Below are 26,782 nucleotides of genomic sequence, written 5' to 3'. Positions count from 1 at the left end.
AGGTGTGAGGTCAGATGCCGGGGCAAGAAGGGCTTCACATGCTCAGGACTTTAGATGTATCTCATCACAGGGCTGCTGACTAACAAAGGCGGGATGGAAGTCCCCAGTCAGTGTGCAGCGCTGCCACTGGGAGCCAGTGGTGCCTGGAAGGTTCTCCCGAGCCTGAGTGGGTAGAACTGATCGTAGTACATGTCTGAGCCTGGCAGGGTGAGAGTGGGCACTGTGGGGGCAGGAAGGGAGGAGGAAGAGTGACCTGCGGGCTGTCAGATGCCATCTGGCGGCCAAAGCTGGGAAAATATACCGACCAAATAATGGCTATAGGACTCTGTAATGGAGGCCTGCCTTCTAATGCTCCATCCAAACCCGCTCAAATGATGGTCTAAAGCCCAATTAAACAAATCTCACATAACATGCAAAATATAGATCCTTGGAGAATTAAATCAGTAGCTTTAAGAAATAAAAACAACTCACAAACAGAGAAATAGCCTTCTGGATTAGCTGTTGTGCAGATTTAAAGATGGGTGTGGGTGAGCACTGAGGGAGGGTGTTTGTCCTCAACTGCTGCATTGTGGTTTTGGTAAAGCTACGCAGGCGTACCCAGCTTAGCTCTGCGGAGCTCTGTGCAGCTCCGGCTGAGCCATTGTCTGTCTCGTCCTCCACTGGCTTCTTGAGCTTTTACTCCAGCCATGCTCAGAGGAGTGAAGATTTGGCCCATACTGTCTGTCTTTCAAACTTAGTGTGACTTCCTCTCCCTCTACCAGTGTTTTTAAATGGGTTTGTTCTTTTCGTTGTCGGTTGGCAATTTATAGAATGCCTTTTTTGTTTTGTGTTTCTCACACATTTTTCATTTTTAAACATTTGTGACTTTGGTTAAGAGGTTTAAAATTCTCATTTACTTAATGTGGGTATCGCGCATGATGAGTTCCATTTGGCAGTTTTAAATGGAAACACTGCCACCTTGTGGTGAGGATGGAGAAGTGTAACATTGAATGAGCTGAAAGCTACCAATGGGTGTGATGCCCATTACCTTAGTGATTCTCAACCCCAGGGGTGGAATGACCCCTTCACAGGGGTCACCTAAGACCATCAGAAAATATATATAATTCATAACAGTAGCAAAGTTACAGTTATGAAGTATCAATAAAAATAATTTTATGATTGGGGGGTCACCACAACATGAGAAACTCTGTGTTAAAGGGTCTTAGCATTAGAAAAATTGAGAACCCCTACATTAAGAGAAAGTGTACTTTTCTGTCACCTACATTCTAACCACTGTTTTCTTAATGTTTGACAAAAGCGGACTTTGTCACACACTCAAGATGAAGGAAGTGTGCAGTCGACTCAGAGGGAGCACCACAGCTTTCAGGTAAAGAGAGAAGCAGGCGTGTGCTTCCGCCCTGGAAAGCACTGCACGGTCTGCGGCTCAGCTCACACAGGCGCCTGCTGCCAAGCGTGGTGACCTGGGCTCAACCCCGGGTCCCACAGAGTGGAAGGAGAAAGCTTATCTTCTGCAAGTGACGCCCCCATACACACTTTAAATAAACAAATGCTTGCAATTCAAGAGGAAAAATGATTTGAATGATGCTCACAGTGAGAAGAAGAGAGTACACAGATTAGCAGGAGATGGTGGGGACATTAAGGAAAACTCTCATGGTCTGCACTAAGGAAAACTCTCATGGTCTGCACTAACTCCATGCTGTCCCTTCCTTAGGAAATGACTTATGAATCTTATATAAGTAAGTTCGATAACATTGAAAATAAATATATATGTGTGGTATAATATATTATTACCATATAAACCATACACTTACATTTACTCTAGAAAATTATAGTACTTAAAGTGAGAGTCACTAATGCTAAGAAATAAAGCCCAAACTTAAAGTAGTATTTGTTTTGATTAAGAAAAATAATTCCACCGAGCTGACTGTACTTTCACTTCATGTTGGCTAAAGTTATCGGGAGGAGTTATTACATAGGTTATATTGTAGGAAGAGCCTTAATTAGTGAGTGGCCTTGATAGAATGACTTCGGACTAAATTGAACGCTGCTTTCAGTCTGACAGAATGAGGGCGTTTGGTTTTTCCTTTGTGGTATAGCATTAAGAAAGTAGGCTGTCGCTGGATGAGGCGCTCATGCCTGTATTCCCAGCCTTGAGAAGCAGGGGCACAAAGGTTGTCATGAGTTCAGGGCTAGCCTGGGCTGCTGAGGGATACCCTGTCTCAAAAAAGGGCTTGAGGAATAGGATGAGAGATGAGATGGCTCAGTGGCTAAGAGAACATACTGCTTTTTCAGGAAACCTGAGTGTGGGTCCCAGCACGTATGAGGTGGCTCACAACCTACTGTACCTCAAGCTCTTGGGGATCCAGCTCCCTCTTCTGGTCTCTCGGGGTCCTGCACTCACATGGGTGTGAGTGTACACACACACACACACACACACACACACACACACACACACGTGCACACGCGCACACATACACACACACACACACACACATACACACACACATCTCTAAAAATAAAACCCAAAGCATGCAAACGGAGCCCTTGTACAGGAGATGGTAGTGCTTTGTGAAAGCCGCCACGTGAGCATCGGTTAGGAAAGGACGGGAATGCTCTCCCGAGTGTGGGCCTCTTAGGCAGAGGCTCAGAGTGCATGTCTGTCTGCTCCTGTGTCTCCGTGAGGTGCTTGTATTCCTCACTTACCACAATGACAGTCATGTGTTCTTGTTTTGCTTGTGCTTTCCAGCTATTACTGCAGTGATTTTACTGCTGGTTTTCAGATTTTTTTTCAATCATGTGAGAGCTGTTGAAGCTCTTACATTGTGAATGAAGGATGTGGCTTGTGGCAGGGTGTGTGCAGGGCCTGAACTTGAAACCCAGCATTGCCAACAAAATAAAATGCACAGAAAACTTTTAAAAAGATTTATATTTATTTTATTTCATTTTATATGTGTGTGTGTGTGTGTGTATACACCTTTGTGCATGTGAATGTGGGTACTTCTGGACTAGAAGATCTCAGATCTCCTGGAGCTGGAGTTGCAGGTGATATCTGCCCACATGGTGCTGGGAACCTAATTCAGGTCCTGTGCAAGAACAAAAAGCACCCAACTGTGGGGCCATTTCTCTACCCCCCCCAAACCCCTTTCTATCATTCATTCTTTAAAGCTTTGTCTAGATGTGCCTCTGCATGTGGTCACGGTATGTTTTCAACATCTTGATGCACATTTGCATGTGGTAGCTAGCAGTGTGCTTTCTACGTCTCTCTGTGTTATTGCTCTGTTGTGTTGATTCATTTTCTTTATCTTATTAAAGGATTTAGAGATTGAAAATGAAGATTTGAGAGAGAAGTTGAGGAAGATTCAGCAAGAGCAAAGAATACTCCTGGATAAAGTCAATGGCTTACAGTTACAGCTGAATGAGGTAAATAGTCTGAATTAAAAGAGAAACTCCAAAAGCTGTGTCACCACCTGTAACAGTCATCCACAGTTAGTCACTGCCTGTAGTTCTTCTCTCCTGACCAGATACCAAAGGGGGCAAACTTGGCTCATGGCCCTTATTGGGTATTATAACCTTATAGGGACCACGAACTTCAATTGAAACTTTTAATGTTATATATATATATATATATATATATATATATATATATATATATATATATATATATATATAGAGAGAGAGAGAGAGAGAGAGAGAGAGAGAGAAACATTGGCCAGTTGACAGGCTGACAGTGGGCATTTAGATAAGAGGACAGATTACCATGGTGCACCCAAGGTGCCTTCTTGTGGGAGACTCTGCTTCATTGAGTTTTGAAGGAAAGCCAGATGGAATGAGGAGGTCGTCCAGGGCCATTGTTCCAAGCAGATCCCAGAAGCAGTGACATGTGGCGCATCCTCTGCTGTGTGCGAAGCCGGGTGTGTAGGCCTGATGGCTGTTCCGCAGTCAAGAGCGTCTGCTTCTCTTGCAGAGGGCTCCACATCCACGCCCAGCTGCTCACACCCTGTTACCCCAGCTCCAGGGGCTGTAGTGCCCTCCTCTGACCTCCACAGGCACCACACTCATGTACACATCTGCTTACATATAAGTACACATAATCAAAATAAAATAAAGTCCCTTCTCAAATGGATGTGTAAGAAATTTCAAATGTAAGAAATATCCATCATTTTTAGGAGGAAAGAAGAAAATACTTGTAGTCCAGTTTAGCTGAGTCACTCTTTGAGTGCACATCTTATCTAGGATGAGTTGTCCTGAGTGACACTTGAGTGGTGTTTGCGTTCATGAGGAAGAGGTATGCTACAGTTGTCTTTTTGATGCTACTGTTCTTTAATCTTGTAGCCTGAACTAGTGGCCCAATAGCATCATCTTGCCATGAGGCCTCTTTGGGACACTCAGGTGTACAGTTTCTGAGTTGTCCACTCACTCTTGTACTGAGGAAAATCCAAAGTGTCAGATATCCTAAGAGAGCCTCAGCCTCAGGATATGGATACCAGTGTATGGATACACTGGAGAAACAGAGAAGCAATGGATTGTGCAGGGAAAGGATATCCAAAAATTAAACTCCACACTGTTAGTATTATCCATGAGACAAGAGGATGTTTTATGTATGCATTCAAAATAGGATGTTTAAGGAGGGAACATTCTGATTCCAAAAATAAAACTGGAGAAATGTCCCATAACCTCTACGAAGGTAGGGACTTGACGAGTGTGGAGATCAGAGAGAGCGAGAGCAGGCGAGAGCCTCAGCCTCTGAGCTGATAGGTATCCCAGAAAGAGAGCAGAGCGAGGGAACCAACACTCAGACTGAAGATTGTTGACAGAGGCGGAAGAGCAGGAGAGTCTGGAGAAGCTTGGCTCAAGAATCAAGATGCTTCTGCAGTCAGAAGGATGACTGACAGCCCACAGGATGGCCACGGTGCCCAGAGACGGTTCCTCACACCCTGGTCCCCAGTTTTAAGGACATGCACCAAGCTATTTAATAGCTTCCCAAGCTATTTCCCAGGCTTATGCTTGCCAAAGTAAATGTTCAAGAATTAAAACATGTTTCTTCTTCTTAACCTTAGGAAGTAATGGTCGCAGATGATCTGGAAAGTGAGGTAGGCTGCCACGTTTTATTTTAAAGCTTACATATATAGAAACGGGGACTGAAGTGAAGACTCAGGTCCTGATTTAGAAGGGCAGAAACATGGGTTCCTATTTCAAAGCAGATGTTTACTGCATCTCAGGCGCAGGGTCAGAGAAGATGTTTGCTGCATCTCAGGTGCAGGGTCAAAGCAGATGTTACTGCATCTCAGGTGCAGGGTCAAAGCAGATGTTACTGCATCTCAGGTACAGGGTCAGAGCAAATGATGCTGCATCTCAGATGCAGGGTCAAAGCAGATGTTTACTGCATCTCAGGCGCAGGGTCAGAGCAGATGTTTGCTGCATCTCAGGTGCAGGGTCAGAGCAGATGTTTGCTGCATCTCAGGTGCACGGTCAGAGCAGATGTTTGCTGCATCTCAGGTGCAGGGTCAAAGCAGATGTTACTGCATCTCAGGTGCAGGGTCAGAGCAAATGATGCTGCATCTCAGGTGCAGGGTCAAAGCAGATGTTTACTGCATCTCAGGCACAGGGTCAAAGCAGATATTTACTGCATCTCAGGTGCAGGGTCAGAGCAGATGTTTGCTGCATCTCAGGTGCAGGGTCAGAGCAAATGGTGCTGCATCTCAGGTGCAGGGTCAGAGCAAATGGTGCTGCATCTCAGGTGCAGGGTCAAAGCACATGTTGCTGCATCTCAGGCACAGGGTCAGAGCAGATGTTGCTGCATCTCAGGTTCAGGGTCAGAGCAGATGTTGCTGCATCTCAGGTTCAGGGTCAGAGCAGATGTTTGCTGCATCTCAGGTGCAGGGTCAGAGCAGATGTTTGCTGCATCTCAGGTGCAGGGTCAGAGCAGATGTTGCTGCATCTCAGGTGCAGGGTCAGAGCAGATGTTGCTGCATCTCAGGCACAGGGTCAGCTTACTCTGTCTCTCCCTCCCATTTCAGAGGGAAAAGCTGAAGTCCCTTTTGGCAGCTAAAGAAAAGCAACATGAAGAAAGCTTAAGAACCATCGAGGCCCTGAAAAACAGATTTAAATATTTTGAGGTACAAAAAGATGAAATTAATTTCTTTTATTCTTTGTCTTTACAGTGAATAGTGGGAAGGAGACTGGTGTCGGGATTGAACTTGAATTATAAATCCATTCTATTTCATGTCCCTAAATGTATTTCCTAAATGCATGCCTTTTCTAGGTTAGGTAAGAGCATCTCAGCTGGTGGTGGTGTATAGGTGACATTTAATTCCTTTCCAGACTCTCTTCCTGAACCTTCTTCTTTGTCTTGTACTTTTTCAAACCCTTACCTGCTGTTTTATCTTGTGAGCTTGTAGTGGCATGACTTTAAAAATGGAGACACGCCGTGTAAGTGATCAGGGATGCCCCAGGCTCTTGGGCACGTCTCCGCTGGGCAGGTTTCTCTCACTGCAGTTGGGCATGGCGATGCTCTCAAACTCTTGATCTGGTTTGTGTTCAGATAGATGCGCACATGTGGAAGGTCATTGCACTGCACAGGTAATATTGAGATACCTCAGTAAATTTTGAAATTTAAAACAAAATAGTGTTTTAGATTTAGGAGTGCCTTCAAAAGGTTACTTAGAAACACAGCTTTAGAAGCTTCCAAATAAGTTGAGGAGCTAATGATATTTCCTTCGGGATCTTTATTCCCGGTCCTGGATGACATTTTAATAATGGTTGTGAAGTCTAGCAGTACTGGTGTTTTCACTCTCTGGCTGCTAAGTACAGCATGCAGTGACACACGACACGCGCTATCCCCATACGAAGGGGATCCCTTTTTATCTGTACTTAATGGGCTGTGGGACAGAGAGTTACCCAGTAAAGGACTCACATTCTGCAAAAGTCATTTAGAACTCTCAATAGGCTGTGATAGACTATAGAAAAGTAACTAAGATTTCAGATCTCAAAACCAGTATGCATGTTTTCTAAAACATGCATTTATGTGTATGGATGTGTTGCGTGTATGCATGTCTGTGCATCCATCACATACCAGGGAACACGAAGGCCAGTAAGGGGCACTGGATTTCCCAGAAGTGGAGTTACAGACAGTTGTGAGCTGCTGTGTGGGTACCACCAGGAATCAAACCTGGACCTTCTGGAAGAGCATGAGTGCTCTTAACTGCTATGTTTATGCGTTTAAATAAAGTTAAAAGTGGGTGGTGTGATCTTAGCACAGTGAGCACGTGGCCGAAGTCTTTCATCTTCTTTGCACAGTGTGTATGTTGCTTCCTCCTGCAGTGGGTGTGACCATGTCCTATGTCCGGTTTAATCACTTTCCAGTCAAGACAATGGGGACATTTTCCTCAGTCAGTACATATTTATTGTGATGAATTTCTATACAAGCAATGCTTCTTTAAAGCAAAAGGAAAATCCCAGGCCCTACCTATATATATTTATGAAATTAGTCAGTTAAATCCAGTACAAACTATTTCAAGTTAGCACTCCATATCCATGCTCCTGAGCTCTGCAGCCATAAATTAAAAGACAGTAAGTAAAAAAATATTTGGAAATTTCTCTATTGAACATGTGCAGATATGTTTCTTCTTATTATTTTTCCCAGAATTTCTGAGGCATTTCCCTTGTGCTGGACATTATAATAATCTAATCAGTTAAAATCTGTGGGCGGTTATACACCGTCCAAGCTGTGTTCTGTCCTATGTCCTGGGAGGGATCTGAGTGTCTAAGTCTGGATACCCATGGACACACAGAGCTGACTTTAGTGTTCACAGTATTCTGATGAACTGAGTGTAAACAAATTATATGAAGGCATTTATCTTGTTCACATTTGGGGGAAACCTGGGGACTTTAGGATGAGGCTAGTTTGTGCTGTAATTGAGAAATTAAGAAAAGACAAGAAAACCAAGTTAAGTTTTAAACTCCTGTATGTATCGTGCCCGCCCCACCCCCACATACACATGTAGGTTCATAAATGATTACAGGCTCTAGCATTAAATGCCATGGAGGAGGAACAGCTGGCATGGGCTGACATGTGTCTCTCCCTGCCTGGGGCACTGCATTAGGTGAAGGTGAGGTAGTTTAGTTGTGAAACGCTGGACTGTGGGTGATACTCACTCAGGGTTTAGACTCTGGGCTGGTTTCGCCGTGTTCTCCCAAGCTGGAGGTTGGTGCTGAGCTGTTGAAGCTGAGCCTCCCTGACCCTTGGGGTCTAATATTTTTTGCCTCTGTATTAGTCTTTGGACACTCTGACTGGGAAAAGGGACAGTCCAGGTGCGTTTTAGCCCTGGGCACCTGAGCAGAGGTGTCTCTCTGCTCGTTTTCCCTTGCCACTGCTATTCTGCCGTGTGCAGACCTTTGCCCCGGTTTAATTTGGCAACAACACCGTCTGAACCTTAACAGCCTGCATCTCAACAGCTTGAGAAAAATGGATTACAATACCCCAGAGTCAGCCCCAGCTGCGGGACTTCCAGTTCCAGGAAATCCAATTACGCATTGCCTCGCCTGTGGCCACTTCCTTCCTCCCCTCCCAGGCCCGGCAGGAGCAAGAGGGAGGCATCAAGGGTCCCTGCTATTTTGCAGCTCATTCTTCTTGTGTTCTGCAGTGTTTGCTTGAAGTGTTTGGCTGAGTTTGTCAGAGTGCTTAGAAAAGTACTTGGTCCAGCTGACCCTGTCACTAGCACTCTGTGCTCTGTAGGCTCAGGTGGAAGAACAGGCCAGAGGAGCAGGGCATGTGCCAGGGTGTTTTCAAGGATGGGATCATTTAGAACTGAAACAGATAGAGCATTTGACAATCCTCCGACACCTAAAATGTATTAATTCACACTTCTGATTTCAGAGTGATCATCCAGGACCGGGAAGTTACTCGAGTAACCGTAAGTATGAACATATGGGGTTTTGATACGGTTGAGAGTTCAGGACAAACAGGGATGGCTGTGCCTATAGGCCAGACCTCCCTGTGCACACTGCTGCTGCTGCTTCCTGCCGAGAGTCCGCAGCCTGCCTGCAGGTTACATCCCAGCAGACGGAGGGAGGGGGGCTCCGAGGATCACCTCAGAGGAGCACCATGGCCCAAGGTGAAATGTGATAGGCACAGAGGCCCTGTGTGCAGGGCCCATGGAGGCCAGAAGAAAGCTTTGGAGTCCCTAGAGATGACTTTTAGACAGTCGTGAGCAGCTATAGGGGAGCTGGGAATTGAACCTGGATCCTTTGTAAGAGCAGCTGATTCTCTAACCACTGAGCCAACTCTCTGACCCAGGACTTACTTTTTTTCCCAATGGAAGGAAACAAATATAGTTTTCTGATGTGGGGAGAAACTGATCTCAGTGTGGGTAGATGTTTTACATGTTAATAAGCAATTATTTGTTATTTTCGGATTACCCATAACTCATCTGCTCTATTGTCTTATTCTCTGGTTTGATAAAATTTCCCTGGAAACCTATCTTTTTGTTTGTCTATTAAGATCAACAGTAATGTTTAACCTGTAAATTTGACTTAATATATACATTTTATAATAATCATGTAGCCTATTTAACCTAATAGTCTTAGAGAATTTTTTTTAAGGTATATATTTATGGATAAGTATTCCCACAAAGGCAAGAAGAGAGCATCAGGTCCCCTGGAGCTGGAGTCACAGGGAGCTGTGGGCTACTTGCTGTGAGCTACTTGCTGTGGGTGTTGGAGAGTGAACTCATGAGGAGTAACAAATGCTCCTGATCACTGACCCATCTCCAGACCAGTCTTGTGTATTTCTAAAAACCAACCTTAGTAGCTGTTGTTCAGCAGACTGTAGGGACTTTCCTTTTACTGAAAAAGGAAAAATATGCCTACTTTAGGACAAGAACAGATTCATATTGTACTGCTTTTATTTTGATTATATAACACAGGCAAATTATACCTACTTTTTGCCTATACTAGTCCAACTTTGGCATGAGTATATAAAATATTATTTATTTGTTTTAAATAGGAAAAGAAGACATGCTTCATAAACAAGGACAATTATACACCACAGATTCACAGGTAAGACGTTTGTTATTTAACTTAAGAACCTGTCTAAAGGGGCAGGATGTGGAGGCGCTTGCCTTTGCAGGTGGGTCTCTGTGAGTTCAAGGCCAACCTGGTGCGCATAGCAAGGTCCAGGCCAGCCCAGAACAGAGTGAGACCCTGTCTAAAAAGAAGAAACCTTTGTATAACTACTAAGTATGTTATCACTGAGGAGGGTTTCACAGTCCAAGTTGGTTTCGCTTCCTTAGTTTAATACAAGTGCTGCTACTGTTTCCGGGGCCCTGTGTCTGTTGTGCCTTAAATGAGAGGGTGGCATTTCTGCCCGTCCTCTTTGATATCCAGCTTCCTCACAGAACGTTAACTCTCCTCGTGCACCCATGTAGAAGGGCACAAGGGTGAATCATTCAAAAACAGTTCAGGCATTGAAGCATATTTTTCTTTGCAATTAAATATCCTTTGTTTTGAAAATAGACTTTAAAATAAAATTCCCCGAGAGGTGGAATGCTAATTTCCGTACTGTTTACCCGACATGCATGGAGCCTTGACTCCCATCCCAGCACTACAGAAACCTGGCGTGCTGGCAAATGTCGGGGAGGTCAACACTTGGGCGGTGGGGGCAGGGAAAGCAGAAGCCCGAGGTCATCTTCAGATGCAGAGATTTTTGAGGCTAACCTAAGCTACTGAGACTAAGAAAAGAGTAGCAATGGAAGAGCACATGATGGAGAACCACTGGTCTTTAGGGGAGCGTGGTCAGGGTTTGGGATGACTGGGTAAATATCTGATTGTAATACTGTGATGGCTTGGAGGGGTGACTCTGTATATGCAATGTCTTGGTAAATTATGCTAGTGGTAACACTACTAAGTGTTAGTGCAAAGATAATTGAGCAATCGAGAGCAGGTCTAGAGGCAGGCCAAGGCTCGGGACGTATTCTATGTTCGCAATTACTTTCTCTTGATTCAGAGCAAGGTAGTTTTAATTTACCCAATAGCTTAAAACAAAAAATTCTGCCCATTGAATAATAGGATGTCGCCATAGCCCATGGAATTTATCGATGAATTAATACTTACATAAAGCATTGTTGCTAGATGGGAAAGTAAGAATAGTTCCATCAAGTCTTTCATGACTGTATGACCTGATGTTGAGCTGTCTCTCTCAGAAGTTTAATACTTCTCTTCTGTCAGCTTTAATTAATCGACGGAACAAGATATCCATCAAGTTTTATATTATGTGTTAAGATTTCTATTTATCTTCCTGCTAGAAGGGAAATGTGTGTCTTTTTTGTTAGCTGATTGACATTTCTCTGACAGTTCTCATACAAGGCGGGCTTATTTTGGTGAGATTTTTAAAATTTAAAGAGCATTATATTGGAGTTAAGAGTGAGGATGCTCAGAAGTCACATTATGTTTAATTAGAAATTTAGTAATGTGTGTGGATCAGCCAGGTGGCTTAGCTGGAAAAGGCGTGCACCTGCAAGCCTGAAGACCTGAGTTCAAACCCTGGGACCCACCCAGTGGAAGGTGAAAAGTGACTATAAATTTGTCTTCTTACCTCATCTCTGTGTACCTCACAAAACAAACAAAGAAACAAATAAAAGTTTAATAATATATAATTCTGTGAAATTATTTACACATTTAAAATACAGTATTTACTTGGAGTTCTGATGGCTGGCTTTAGAACCCAAAGTTCTGGGCAGATCCTACACCAGACATGGGGAATGGCGAGCGTGGATTGTTAGAAGTAGTGTTCTTATGTAATGCAGGCATGCTGACTGGAGACAGGAAACTGAGCCCAGGGCCTTAAACTCATTGCCGAGATGTTTTGAGTGTAATAAGGAAATCCTACCTAGAACTGTTTTTCTTACCCAAAATTGACCCTTTTTTTGCTCCTCCCATTTCTCCCATCTTCCTAATCTGAAAACCTTTTGATTACTGATGAAGTAAATACCGTGTAGAGCCCTCTGTAAAATAGAAGTCACCACAGTGACGTTAGGTTCTGTCGTTTGTTTGTTTGTTGATTTATTTGTTTATTTTCGGCAGTGCACATCACCGGGCGTACCTCCCCATATGCAGAGCAGGTCTATGTTAAGGCCTCTGGAGTTGTCTTTACCAAGTCAGACCTCATACTCTGAAAATGAGATTTTAAAGAAAGAGTTGGAAGCCATGCGAACTTTCTGTGACTCGGCGAAACAGGACCGACTGAAGCTCCAAAACGAACTGGCTCACAAGGTGGCGGAGTGCAAAGCCTTGGCACTGGAGTGCGAGAGAGTCAAGGAGGACTCGGACGACCAGATCAAGCAGCTGGAAGACGCCCTCAAAGATGTGCAGAAGCGGATGTACGAGTCAGAAGGGAAAGTCAAGCAAATGCAGACCCACTTCCTCGCCCTCAAAGAGCACCTGACCAATGAAGCGGCCACGGGCAGCCACCGTGTCATCGAGGAACTGAGGGAGCAGCTCAGGGACTTGAAAGGCAAATATGAAGGCGCTTCAGCCGAGGTGGGGAAGCTGCGGAGCCAGATCAAACAGAGCGAGCTGCTGGTAGGAGAGGCCAGGAGAGACGAGGGCAGGCTGGCAGAAGAGAACAAGCGACTGCAGAAGGAGTACAGCACGTGCGAAGTGGAGCGGGACAGGAGGGGGCGGCGGGTGGCCGAGCTGGAGGGCCAGCTGAAGGAGCTGGGGGCCAAGCTGGCCCTCGCCGTGCCCGCGGACAAGTTCGAAAGCATGAAGAGCTCGCTATCCAATGACGTCAGTGAGAAAGCCAAAAGGTTGGCGGAGCTGGGGCGGGACTACGAAAGCGCTCAGGCGGAAGTTCGACAGCTGAAGAGGGATCTGGAGAACGTGAGGGCCCAGCACATCAGACCCGAGGAGCACGAGCAGCTCAGGAGCAGGCTGGAGCAGAAGTCGGGAGAGCTGGGGAAGAAAGTGTCAGAGCTGACCCTCAAAAACCAGACGCTACAGAAAGAAGTGGAAAAACTCCACGCAGACAACAGAGTTCTCAACCAGCAGGTGCACAGCCTCACGGTGGAGATGAAAACGCGCTATGTGCCTCTAAGGGTCAGCGAGGAGATGAAGAGGTCGCATGACGTAAACGTGGAGGATTTGAATAAGAAGCTTTCGGACGCAACACAGAGATACATGGAGAAGAAGCTGGAAGCAGAGAGACTGCTGGCGGAGAACGATAAGTTGACGAAGAATGTCAGCCGCCTGGAAGCTGTGTTTGTAGCTCCCGAGAAACATGAAAAGGAGCTAATGGGTCTGAAATCCAATATCGCGGAACTGAAAAAGCAGCTGTCTGAGCTTAATAAAAAATGTGGTGAGGGTCAGGAGAAAATACGTGCACTTATGTCCGAAAACACCAGCTTGAAAAAGACTCTGAGTAGCCAGTATGTGCCTGCCCAAACCCACGAGGAGGTGAAGGCCTCCCTGAACAGCACGTTGGAGAAAACCAACAGAGCCTTACTGGATGCGAAGAAAAGGTTTGACGACACGAGCCAGGAATTTTCAAAACTAAGAGACGAGAATGAAGTGTTGAGGAGGAACCTGGAGAACGTTCAGAATCAGATGAAGGCTGACTATGTGAGCCTGGAGGAGCACTCAAGAAAGATGAGCACGGTGAGCCAGAGTCTGAAGGAGGCGCAGGATGCCAACACTGCCATCCTGGTCGACTACCGCCAGGGCCAGGAAGAGATCGTCACGCTGCATGCTGAAATCAAGGCCCAGAAAAAGGAGCTTGACACCATCCAAGAATGCATCAAGCTGAAGTACGCTCCCCTCGCCCACTTGGAAGAGTGTGAGCGCAAGTTCAAGGCCACAGAGAAAGGGCTGAAGGAGCAGCTGTCCGAGCAGACGCACAAGTGTCGCCTGAGGGATGAAGAGGCCAGGAAGGGCAAGCAAGAGAACGAGAGGCTGAGGAAGGACCTGGCTGCCCTCCAGAAGGAGCTGCAGGCTAGGAATGTTCTTCTGGAAGAGGCCAGGGAAGCAGAAAGAACGCTGAGCGGGAAAACAGAGGAACTCAGCAAGCAGCTGAGCGCCCTGTCCCAGAAGTACAGTGATGTGAAGAGCGAGAGAGAGACGCTGGTGGAGGAGAGGGCCAAGCAGACCGCCGAGATCCTTGCCGCCCAGAATCTTCTGCAGAAACAGCCGGTCCCACTGGAGCAGGTGGAGGCTCTAAAAACATCTCTCAACGGCACCATCGAGCAGCTGAAGGAGGAGCTGAGGAGCAAGCAGCGGTGTCTGGAGGGCGAGCAGCAGACGGTGAGCCAGCTTCAGCAGCTGCTGGAGAATCAGAAGAACTCCTCCGTGACCCTGGCGGATCACCTGCAGCTGAAGGAAGCCTTCGAGAAAGAGGTTGGACTCATGAGAGCCAGCCTGAGGGAAAAGGAAGAGGAGAGCCAGAAGAAAGCCGAGGAGGTCTCCAAACTGCAGACCGAGGTTCGGAACACCAGACAGGCGCTGAAGACCTTAGAGACCAGAGAGGTCGTCGACGTGTCAAAATATAAAGCCACCAAGAATGACTTGGAGACCCAGATTTCCACCTTAAACGACAAACTGGCCAGTCTGAACAGGAAGTATGACCAAGTGTGTGAGGAGAAGTTCTCTGCCAAGGACGAGAAGGAACTGCTCCATCTCAGCATCGAGCAGGAGATCAAGGATCAGAAGGAGCGGTGTGACAAGTCCCTGACAACAGTCATGGAACTGCAGCAGAGGATACAGGAGTCCGCCAAACAGATTGAAGCGAAGGATAACAAGGTAGGCCCGATGCAGATGCAGAGCGCGAGGCTGTGTTGAGGAACCCTTCGTGTGGGGCTGCGACCCTTAGCGTGAAGCGCCACCTTCCAGTTTGATGACAAGTGTGTCAGGAAATTCTAAATTGAAGCAGAAAAATCAAAGGCATTTCTTCTGTCTGTTCCCTCAGCTGACAGTGAGGGACAAAGGGGAGACTAAGGTTCCCTTTCTTGTAGCGAGGAGTCGGAATCTTGTGGACTTCTGACTGCTAGAAGTCAGAGTCACTGGGGCGCATCCAGACTCCATCTCCCTACTCACCTACACCAGCACACCGAGCCCAGGTCACACGCACTCTCTCTACAAAAGGTCTGGGATGTTTGGTCCTTTTTCTGCTCTTCTGTGCACCTTTAACCCTTCGCCTTTAACCCTTCACCTTTACCCTGCAGCCCTCAGTGGCCAGTCCAGCCTATAACCAATAGTTCCTCCCAAACTGCAGGTTCATTTTAGCTTTGCCATTCGTCAAATTAAAACATTTTAGGAGCAGGATTTTTAATTTATCTTTCCCTCTTGGTTTTCTTCCTTATGGCCCAGTTTTACAGAATACTGTACGCAATAATATTTTTGAAGCTGTTAGATGCCTAGTTTGTACCATGGAAATGAAAAATGAAGACTGATCATAGCTTAATGCATTCACTAAGTAATTATGAAATGGCCTGTATGCGCTGGGGAAATTTGGAATGAGTAAAAGCAGCCTCAGCCTCAGCCCTCCCCGGCAGCACGTCTTCCCGTAAGATCTAGCATTTAAATCCGCTCGCTCGGCTTATGTGCAAGGTTGTTAGGATGCAGTAACACATCATTGTGATGCTGATTCCGGCATCTACTTATGCACACTGCCAGTTATTAAACGGGCACAACTCCTGGGACCGCAGAGGCGGCTTAGCGGCTAAAAGCACTTGCTGGTTGCTCTTCCAGAAGACTTAGCGCTGATGTTTGGGTCAGCACACAACAACCTTTCACTCCAGTTCTGCAGTGGGGAGGACCCCATACACACAGACACATACAAATAAATTTAAAAAACTCATTTGAATAAATAATCCGACCCTTGATGAGAAGAAAGCACATCAGTTAATCCTGTGTGCACATGAGCCAAGCTTTTTTAGTTTTCCCGCTCCGTCTAATGAAACCCCTTTGCAGTGTTCCACACATCAGAGGCCCTTTCATGCTCAGAGAAAACTAAGCTTCTGCTCCAGTCTTAGGACATTCATGATGTTTATTCTCAATTTGGTGTTGCCTTTGGAAGAAATTTACTGGAATTAAGTCCAAGAAATTATACAACTAGTATGCTGTGTATTCTGTTGGTAGAGTCTTGGCAGCATCTTACCGGCTGTTTAAAGTTCATGTCTCAAGTGAGGAGTGATTTCTGTGTAAGGATTTTCATCTGCAATGATGGTGTATGTTTTCCTACAATTTCTCTCTGTCTCTCAAAAGATAACTGAACTTCTGAATGATGTCGAAAGACTAAAGCAGGCACTCAACGGGCTTTCGCAGCTCACCTACAGCAGTGGCAGCCCCACCAAGCGGCAGAGCCAGCTGGTGGACACCCTGCAGCAGCGAGTGAGGGACCTGCAGCAGCAGCTGGCTGTGAGTAGCCAGGACACTGAGGGGTGGGGCCGGCAGAGTGAGGCTAGTGTGTATGTGTGTGTGTGTGTGTGTGTGTGTGTGTGTGTGTGTGAGAGAGAGAGTGTGTATGTGTGAATGTGTGTGAATGAACATATGTGTGTGAGTATGTATGTGTGAGTGTGTGTATGAGAAAGTGTGTGTATGAGTGAGTATGAGTTTGTGAGTGTATGTGCCCATGAGTGTGTGAGTGTATGTGTTTGTAAGTGTGTTATGTATATGTGAGTGTGTGTGAGTGTGTTATGTGTGTATGTGTCTATGGGTATGTGTTGTGTGGGAATGTGTATGTTATGTGTGTGAGTGAGTATGTAAGCAAGTGTGTGTGAGTGTATGTGTGAGTGCTTGTATGTATATGTGTTCATAAGTATGTGTATCTGTGTGTGAGTTGTGCGAGTGTGTGTGTATGGGTGTGTGTTTTGTGTATATGTGTCTATGAGTATGTATATTTGTGTGTGTGAATGTATGAGAGTGTGTGTTGTGTGTCTGAGTGAGTATATTTGTGAGTGTGTATGTGAATGTGAGTGTATATGAGTGTGTGAATGAGTGTGTGTTGTATGTGAGTGGGTGTGTATATGAGTGTGTGAGTGTGTTATATGTATATACGTCCGTGAGTATGTATGTATTTGTGAGTATATGTGAGTGTGAGTGTATGTATGTTATGTGTGTGAATATGTGTGTATGGGGGTGTGTGTGGGTGTAGCTTCAATGAAGTTGAAATGCACTTGAAGCTGACTTCACACTCTATGATCTTTACTTAACATTACTACTACTTATAGTATGATAGTGTCATTTATTTCATGCCTAATGTCTGCCACTCCAGTAAGCATCCTGTTGTTTTCTCTGAACTGTGCCTCCATCACCGTTCTGCAGAGCAGGGTAGTTTAAGGAGATGCATGGTTCTATAGGGGTTGCATCTGGTGAAAACCTGGCTGTGTCACAACATGGCAGAAGCTGTCACACGGGAAAGCAAGAGCAAGAGGGGAAAAGCCCACTGCTCACAAAGACCCCATTCTGGCAGGAAGAAGCCTGTGAGGATGACATTAACAATGTCATCAATATTGAACCTAATCACCTCTTAACTATGGGTAGTGGTGACTAGGAACTATTTCTAACACGCAGAGTCTGGGAAAGGTTAGCATCGATTGGGAACTGGTTCTGAAGAAGGAAGAAAGAACTTGGCCTGAGTGTGTGGGCGAAAGGGAGGTAGAGGATCTTCCAGGCCACAAAAATAGTATGGAAAGACCCACAGAGGTGGGTGTAGCCACCGTGACCAGGGATGACAGAAGGCAGGCCTGGTGGGCACAGTAGTGCACACCTGTGAGAGGCACCAAGAGCAGAGGTTCTGGGAGGTGGCGCCGCAGGGAACAGCACTTGGTGTACAAACCTGACAACCAAGGAAGGCCCTTAAAGGTGGGGTGGGAGGGGAGAACGTCTTCTAGTGTCACATTCTAGGGGTCCAGGACTGAGCTAGCTCTTCCCTTTTTGTCAGTGCTGGCTCAGAGACTCTAGGGGGATGTCTCCTTATATATGAGAGAGAATCCACGCTTATCAGCTTGGTCTTCAGAGTCCAAACAGCAAAAGCCATGTCTTTTTAAAAACTATTATTTTTATTATTTTAAGTCTCTGTGTGTGCCCACATGCTTCCACATTTGCATTCATTTCCTCCTACAGTAAAATAAAATTCATGATAATTAAAATAGCAACAACAACACCTTTTTTGTTGTTTTGTTTTTTATTTTAAGACCTGGACTTGAGAGATGGATCAACAGTTAGAAGTATATACTGCTCTTGCGGAGAACTCAAGTTCAGTTCCTGGAGCCCACATTGGGCAGCTCACAGCCACCCATAACTCCATCCCAGGGAATGTGATACCTTTGGCCTCTGTGGGCTTTACCTAGACACAGACACACACTGCGATCCCCTGTGACTTGGAGTAAATGGCATTGCTTTCCCGGGAACATGAATATGTCTTAGGCAAAACCTTACACCGGCTCCATCATGGGTGATTCAGCATCCGCGCTTCTGTTCTAAGTGTGGCAGGAGCCCTTTAATAACCTGCCAGTCTGCAGCAGGAGGTCTCACACTCACTGCTACAAGTCTCCTGGTCTTGCACACATGGGTGCTAACGTTCTCCTCTGTCTACCTTCCCACGGCTCTAGGATGCTGACAGACAGCACCAGGAAGTCATCGCTATCTATCGGACACACCTCCTCAGTGCCGCACAGGTAGGAACAACTGTATCTTTGGAAAAGACTATTCATTTTAGGGAAAAATGAAATACTGTTTTTATTTTTTGAATAAACTTACATGCATGTAATTGACATTTGAAGTTGCTCTAGCCCATATGCTTATTTAAAAATAATTGTGTTTCTTTTAATCATGGCTTGCATATCTCCCAGAACAATTTACAAAGCTATACAGCAACACAACATCTTAAATTTAGTGTTGTCTCCATCTGCTTGCCATTCATCCGCTAGACAGTTTGGCAACACACTACGGCAGCTCACGTTAACAGTGTCACTAGCTGGGATAATGCCTTGACATCACACGTGGCTGTCAGCAGGGGAGGTGGGGGATGGGGGGAGAAAGAGCGTGGGTAGAGGGGGCTGCATATGCTTCCTGGTGACTTGGGAGGGGGTTCTTTGAAGTAGCGAACACTTGACATGTCAGAAAAGGAAAAGGGGGTATGCACAGAATCATAAGAATTCAAGGGAAAATGGGCCTGTTGTAATTGGTTATTTACTGATGGAGCCTTAAACTCAGAGAAGCAGAAGACTGACAATCCTCCTCTTCTGTGTTGTCCTGAGAAAGCCTGGAAAAGAAATATGCTAAGAAAATGTTTAGGGTGTGAGAGATTGGCCATTCCTGCTCTGTGGCAGCCATGCGCAGTCTCCCGCATCCTCAGAATAGATTGTGCAGGAAGATGTACTGAAAGAGACAATGTTGGCATCCCGAGTGAGGGATACTAAAAGCTATTTGGCTTTGAGATGTGTTAGCCACACTATTCTGTTAAAACAAAACAGCAGCAAGGAGGGAAGGCAGCAAATTTCAAAGGAACATGATTTTTTTAAAAAGAGAACTCAATTAAATAGTAAACATACTTTCTGACATCAGATTCTTAAAATCACTAGTCTATTTTTCCTATAGGGTTGGAGGGGACTCTAAAAAGAGGGACGGTGGGAAGGGTGCTCCCTGCTGCCCTGTGAATGGGCAGGATGTTTGCTGAGCTCTGAAAGATTATTCAGTTATTAGAGCTGTCAGTGGGCAACAGAACAGGATGTTTATGAGAGGACAGAACAGCTCAGATCAGGCTGCAGAGAAGGCTCAGTGGCTAAAGCACATGCTGCCAAACATGGGACCTGGGTTCTGATCCCAGAACCCATGGAAAGAGACAGACCTGGCTGCCTGAGTGCCAGTGACCGCAGCTCCCAGGGCGGCAGGAACAAGATCGCTGAGGCGTGCCACCAACCCAGCCTTAGGTTCAGCAAGAGATACTATCTCAGGGAATAAGGCAGAGCGTGGGAAAGCCAGACACCTGATGTCTTTTGCACACTTGCACATGCACACACTCATGTGTGCACATGTCTACACACAGACACGTACACACACACACATACACACAGATACACAGAAGCGTGATACTAGAAAGGATGAGAAACATCCTAGTCTTGGCCAGAGGGGGCAGAACAAAACACCACAACAGCTCCTGAGACCTTTGCACTTTGTATAATGTGCCCTTCTGAGATCTAAAATTGTTTCCTGCCGAGTCCTAATGAAGCGACAGCAGCACTTGGCATCTGAAGACGACTTGCCGTCTGGTGTCGTACAGTTAACCATGGATCCAGTGTAGTCAACTGTGGCTAACATTGGAAATTTAAACACCCTGCTGCTGTAAAAACAGATTTGGGGGGCAAAACTTTTTATATTCATAGATGTGTCCTGCCAAAACTTATTCAGATGCTCCAGTAATAAATTAATAATAAAGAAGAGAGTAGAAGTGTGTAAGCCTGCCACAGATTTGTATCTGCTTAACCCTACTACTTAAAAGTGTGTGTGTGTATGTGTGTGTGTGTGTGTGTGTGTATGACTGAGTCTGTGTATGACTGTGTGTGTGAGTGTGTGTGTGTGTGTGTGTGTGTGTGTGTATGACTGAGTCTGTGTATGACTGTGTGTGTGAGTGTGTGTGTGTGTGTGTGTGTATGACTGAGTCTGTGTATGACTGTGTGTGTGAGTGTGTGTATGTGTGTGTGTGTGTGTGTGTATGACTGAGTCTGTGTATGACTGTGTGTGTGTGTGTGTGTGTGTGTGTGTGTGTGTATGACTGAGTCTGTGTATGACTGTGTGTGTGAGTGTGTGTTGCACACACATGAGTTTGCAGGTGCATGTGGAGGCCAGGACAGGACACTGAGTGTCCTCGTCACTCTGCTGTCTGCCTCATTGCCTTGAGGCATAGTCTGCACTGAGCCCGAAGCTCACAGTTCAGCTAGGCTGGTCAACCAGAGAGCTCTTGGGATCCCCTGTCTCCACTCTGCAGAGCCGGTTGTAGGTTCATACAGCTTTTCCCAGAGCTTTTATATGGGTGCTAGGAATTCAAACCTGGGCCTCACATCTGCAGAGCAACCACTCCTACACACTGAGCCATCTCTCCAGCTCCTACTTCAAAACTTTTAAGTGTTTTCTTTTAAAATATAAATGATTTACACACTCAACTCTGCAGCAGGAGAGATGCCAGTATATAAGAGGTACCTTCTATTACCTATAGTTTTGGCCAAGTGTTTGGAAAATGGGTCTTTTATACCCAGTTTGGTGGAAATGTTAAGTTGTTATTTCTAATAAGGAAAATGTTGTAGTCCTTTGAAAATTCAAATATTGAGCTGGCTTTTTGTTACTGTGTCTTGCTTTTTTGAGACTGGTCTCATGTAGTCCAGGGAACCCTTGAATTCCTGATCTTCCTGCCTCTATTTCCTAAGTTCTGGCATTATAGTCATTCACCGTTATATCCAGTGATGAGCCCATCTCTTGAGCCAGCTACTTCTTCTCCAAGTGCCTGGCTATAAAGATATATATATATGTATGTATATGTATATGTATGTGTGTGTATATATCTATATAGATATATACACATATATTAAATGTCTGACATTAGGGAAGAGGCAAGGACATTTAATATGTCTGTATAATGGATATTACATAAACGTGAGCAGTCACCTGGCTCTGGAGGAGGATTGCTGTGGCACTGAGTGAGAAGATGCACTGCAGGGATGTGTCATCCTGCTTATGTAACATTATGAGTTTGGGAATTTTTTTCCTTAGTCACTTTTCTCCTCAAAGGGAGGGGGGCAGAGAGATGGCTGAGTGGGCAAAGCAGTTTTCCTTCAAGCTTGAGGGCAGAGCTCAGATCCCCAGCACCAAGGAAGTGCTGAGTGGGTGTGGCAGCCTGTCTCAAAGCCCAGCTGACAGGCCCTGGGCAAGCTGGGTAGGGATGCCCACCCCCCACACACACACACACACCACACACCACAACAGCCATGGGAAATGTTCAGGTAGCTTACTTACTGCAGAGGCCATTGTTGCCCGTTGGTTTTTCCTGTCGTAAGTGTTAAGAGCCCCTCCTGAGTACTTAGGCCTTGTGTCTTGATGCCTTTATTTACATGGTAGAGTTCCTGTGGGGTACTCTTACAATGCTGAGGTGAGCCGGGGATAAAGGCCTCACCTTTGGAGTTAAGATGACACGTGTCCTCTTCCTTCTCTCCAGGGTCACATGGATGAAGATGTGCAGGCAGCCTTACTGCAGATCATACAGATGCGACAAGGCCTCGTGTGCTAGCATCAGCTGACCTGGAGCCTGTCCTGCTGGTGCTATGCATTCTGGGTGCAACTCTCTGGCTCTGGGCCTTATTCTGATAGTATCAGTAAAATAAACTATATTTTGTTCTGTTGTTGAGTCTTATTTTTCTGAGATGAGTGTGTCACAGAGTTTTCCATGGATTTAAAGCTGATGTTCTATGTATGTCCATTTCACACCATGGCAAACAGTATAGACCTTGGCTCACCTCAACTATAGCTTTTTTTATTTGTACTGTTTAATTTTTATTCCTTTTTATTTTCTGTTTAGTCTTTTAAGACAGGGTTTGCCTTTATAACCCTGGCCATCCTGGAACTCACTTTAGACCAGACTGGCCTTGAACTCACAGAGAACCACCTGCTTCTGAATGCTAAATGCTGGGATTAAAGGCATGCACTACCATGTCCTTGTAATTCTACTTTTTAAAACTACATTTTAAAAATAGTTGAGTCCATGTTAAAATATGAGACATCTGAATGGGTCCATAAAAAAGGCGTTTAGGCTGAAATAGCCTTGAAAGATTGATTTTGGAGAACTTGATTTAGCTGATAGCTACTTTTAAATGGATCAAAAGACCTTCTAGAGGATGAGGATATGTCTCAGTGAGGAAAGTGATTCCTAGGCAAGCATGAGCAACTGAACTCAATCCCCAGGACCCAGATCCCCACCCCCAAGTGTAACAGCGTGCCCCTGTAATCCTAGTCAAGGAGGCAGGCACAGCAGACTCTCTGAGCCTCACAGGCTGTCCAGTCTCGCCAAATCAGTGAGCTGCAGATTCAGGAAGAGACGCTGCCTCAAAAAGTGAGATGGGAAGAAGTTGACAAAGATGCCGGTATCAGCCTCTGACCCACACATGCACACTCACCCGTGTGCACACATGTACTTACAAACAAGTCATATTTTTCTTCCTGTGATCCTTAAGCCTTACTTACTTAAGCTTTGCAGGAGCTGGCCAAGTGCATCTCTGTCGAGCCACCTAACGAGTGCTTTGCCTCTGTTGTTCTTCTTAATGCTAATACCTTTTCAAGTAGATTTCTTTTCGTTTGTGTTTTGCAGTGCTAGTTTACACAGCCCAGGAGCAGGTGGGAGTGGGACAGTGGAGGACTAGTGAGAGGCTTGCCTCCTGGTCTCCACAGCAGAGCTTCCACCTTGCCTTACTCAGGCTGGCCTTTCTCCCCATCGTCTTTAAAATGGGAGCAATCGCTTTGACGTTTGCAACTGTTGTAATCAAACACACTCATTCTACACGCGTCCTCCAAATGTCTCACACTTATTTGTAGAAGCATCGTCTGAATGGGATTAATAATGGGAGACACACATTTCCTGCAAAATTAGCATTAGTGATTTGGGGAACCGTCTTGAAGTTTTAGACAACAGTGCCACAATCAGTAACCCTTCCAGAATAAAGAGAGCAAGAAGATAAGGGAGCTGGGTATATTTTGTGGCAAATTTCCTAACAAGCTATTTCTACTTACTGCATCTTACTAAGGACAATTTATATTTTTATTTTGATTCATATTCTGTTTACAATTCACACTAAAAAAATCTCCAATTTGAAGGTTAGCAAGTAATTTCACAAGCGGATCATTTCAGCTGAGCTTGTGTGTGTGTGTAGTGTGTATATGTATATTTGTTGTGTATCTGGGTGTGTATGTGTGTGCGCGCACAGTTATGTGCACGTGTACAGTCTCTGAGTTGATGTTGGGTATCTTTTTCTATTGCTCACCACGTCATCTGTTGAAGCAGGGACTCTCAATTGAACCTAGAGCTTGAGAATCAGCTGGATTGTGAGCCAGCTTGCCCTGAGGATCCCGTCTCTGCCTCCTTGGTGCTGGGGTTACAGGTGGCCAGTATACCTGTCTGGCATTTATCAGTTGGTTCTGGGGATCTGAACTTTGCTCTTAACACATACATGACACATGTGTGGCACATGCTGTACTACTGAGCCATCTTCCTGGCCCCTGGGTTTTCTTCCATTGCAAACTGTGCCTTAATAATCCTTGAGTGTGCTGAACCAAGTTTTGTTTTGTTTTGTTTTAAATCCTATCTTTATAGAATACAGTTGGAAAAATCACCACTCACACTAGGGGTATGCCATCATATTTCTTTTTTTTGAAAAAGTATGTTTTAATACGGGTTACATAAGAGCATGTCCATGCCAGTACATAATAAATTTTAAGCATACTCATCCCATACCCTGATATCCAAACCACACCAATCTCCCTTATTCCCTGGATAATGTGTTTTCTGATTTCAGAACGCCTATGATTTTATGTCTCTGTAAAGTCTGGGAACCTCAATTGAGAGGAAACAGGTGCTCTCTGTCTTTCTGAGATTCACCTAGTAGCTTAATCTAGTGACCTCAGTTGTATGCATTTCCCTGCAGGTGGCAGGGCTTCGTTCTTTTTAAGTCAGCATGTTCCACTTTAGTGTATAAACAATGAAAAGTCGGATTGAGTTCCTTGGAATTCTTGAGGCTGGCACATAAAGTTTACACAAGGGACATCTGCTTCCTTAAGTTGTTTAGTATTGTCATTTGTCCTATATTCTTTTTTTAAGATTTTTGGCCAACATATTGCAGTCCAACAGATTGATGCTCTGAACTGAATACTTATGGTCTGAGCCATGTTCTCCTTGGTAGTTAGGGAAGTAACATTATGCATATTTTATTTGTGTTTTTATGTTTTTTTTTAATTTTTGTGTATGTGCATATGAGTGCAGTGCCCATGGAGGCCAGAGGAGGGCATCAGATCCCCTGGAGCTGGAGTGACAAGTGGTTGTGAGCTTCTTGACACAGGTTCTGGGAATAGCTGAAGTCCCCTGCAAGATCAGCATGTGTGTCCATCCCCTGAATTTTGTCTTCACCTGTCAAAAACTCTTCTTTAGAATTCCTTTGAGTTGCCTTATAGAAGACTTGAAAGTTAAGTTCATTTCTTGTCTTTGGAGAATTTGGAGTAAACACTGACAGGGTCTCAGATATGGAAGATGATGCTCATTTTGGTCAGCTGTCTGAGACCCTCTTAGGCTAGTCCTATTGTCACCCACTCACCTCTGGACATGCCAGGCCGAGATCACATTTAAAGCATTGGTGATAAAGGCCTTTTAGTTAGAAGTCAGTAGAGCATAGATCATGGACACTTGTCTTTCTGTTTTATGTTCAGAAAGACTGTGAGACCTGAAGTGACCAGTTGTCATCTAAGGATCTGCAAGGTCTCTGGGAAAGTTGCTGAATTCTTTTTTTAAAAAAAAATTTTTTTTTTAATTTATATCTGTATACTGTCACTGTCTTTAGACACGCACCAGAAGAAGGCATCAGGTCCCATTACAGATGGTTGTGAGCTACCATGTGGTTGCTGAACTCAGGACCTCTGGAAGAGCAGTCAGTGCTCTTAACCGCTGAGCCATCTCCCCAGCTAGATTCTGGGAATTCTAGCAGGGATGTGATCCTTTATTCTCCAATCAGGGTTTTTTTGTTTGTTTGTTTGTTTGTTTAATTGATTGATTGATTGATTGATTGGTCCTACTCATCAAGCAAGCTCATTCTTATTTACCTGCTGTCAGAATTAAGAGTTATCTATTAAGCTTGAGCCAGAGGGGCCGGGGAAATGGTTTGGTCCCAGATCATCCCTGTGAGGTGACTCACATCTACCTGTAGCTCCACTACGCTCGTTGGGTCTCTGAAGGCTCCAGGCATGCACATGGTTACACATATGTAATGATACTCACACAAAAAATAAAAATTTAAAGGTTAGGCTGGTAAGATGGCTCACCAGGAGAAGGTGCTTACACTGAACTTTAGAACTCGATTTGATCCCTGGAAGTCACGTGGTGGAAGGAGAGAACCTACTCCCCCAAGCTGCCCTCTGACCTCCACACACTTGCAAGCATGTACCTTACACCACACACCCCAAACTCCCATGTTGTTATCTCTTAAAGCGAAATAGTCCTGCAGTGAGTACACTGGGTGTACCTGTATGGCTCTGAAATCTCAGGTAAAGTTAGTATAGTTTTGTTATGAGTTGGATCTTAAGTGTTGGTTACCAAGTGCTGTGGGGGCTGACGAGGAGGGGTGTTTGGCAGGGCCGAGTAGAGGGCTGTTAAGGCATTGGATGGTACCCAGAGAACAGCTCCCCCCGCCCTGCACTCACCTTTGCCATAAGTGAGGATATAGATTTTAAAATAAAAGCATGAGTCCAGGACAGAGATGGCCTCCCACAAACCTCCCGGGGCAGTGCAAGGGCTACGGTTAGCATAACTGGGCCTGTGGCATCCCTTATGGATCACAGTGGCTTTCCATTATTTATGCCTGCTTGAGCAAACATTACCAGTGAATGGATCCAGTCAAAAGAAGATAACAAAATGTCATATGTAAATGAAAAAAGGGAGGCTTTTGAAGTCTGCAACCCTAGTTATATAGACACATAATTTGGCCACATATATATGTATACATATTTATATGTATATATGAATTTATATTTAATGAAACAGAGGAGACAT

At 45.1% G+C, this 26,782-nt stretch overlaps 1 protein-coding gene across 2 annotated transcripts in view; it reads left to right on the top strand.

Annotated features, from left to right (window-relative positions):
* Window positions 1-22,379, top strand: part of Uaca (uveal autoantigen with coiled-coil domains and ankyrin repeats) — an 88,150-nt gene extending 65,771 nt beyond the window's left edge. For both annotated transcript variants that reach the window (XM_052188129.1, XM_052188130.1), the window contains exons 10-19: window positions 1,298-1,366; window positions 3,313-3,420; window positions 5,058-5,090; window positions 6,018-6,116; window positions 8,876-8,912; window positions 10,004-10,056; window positions 12,079-14,787; window positions 16,252-16,404; window positions 18,600-18,665; window positions 22,196-22,379. In XM_052188129.1, coding sequence (XP_052044089.1) covers window positions 1,298-1,366; window positions 3,313-3,420; window positions 5,058-5,090; window positions 6,018-6,116; window positions 8,876-8,912; window positions 10,004-10,056; window positions 12,079-14,787; window positions 16,252-16,404; window positions 18,600-18,665; window positions 22,196-22,267 — 3,399 coding nt within the window. In that variant the 3' untranslated portion in view covers window positions 22,268-22,379. The remainder of the gene's footprint in view (window positions 1-1,297; window positions 1,367-3,312; window positions 3,421-5,057; window positions 5,091-6,017; window positions 6,117-8,875; window positions 8,913-10,003; window positions 10,057-12,078; window positions 14,788-16,251; window positions 16,405-18,599; window positions 18,666-22,195) is intronic.
* Window positions 22,380-26,782: the final 4,403 nt, after the last annotated feature.

This window comes from Apodemus sylvaticus, chromosome 7 (genome assembly GCF_947179515.1).
Source record: "Apodemus sylvaticus chromosome 7, mApoSyl1.1, whole genome shotgun sequence".
Classification (NCBI taxonomy): domain Eukaryota; kingdom Metazoa; phylum Chordata; class Mammalia; order Rodentia; family Muridae; genus Apodemus; species Apodemus sylvaticus.
Note: the sequence above shows the minus strand (reverse complement) of the source record. Positions and strands in the feature narration are given on the sequence as shown.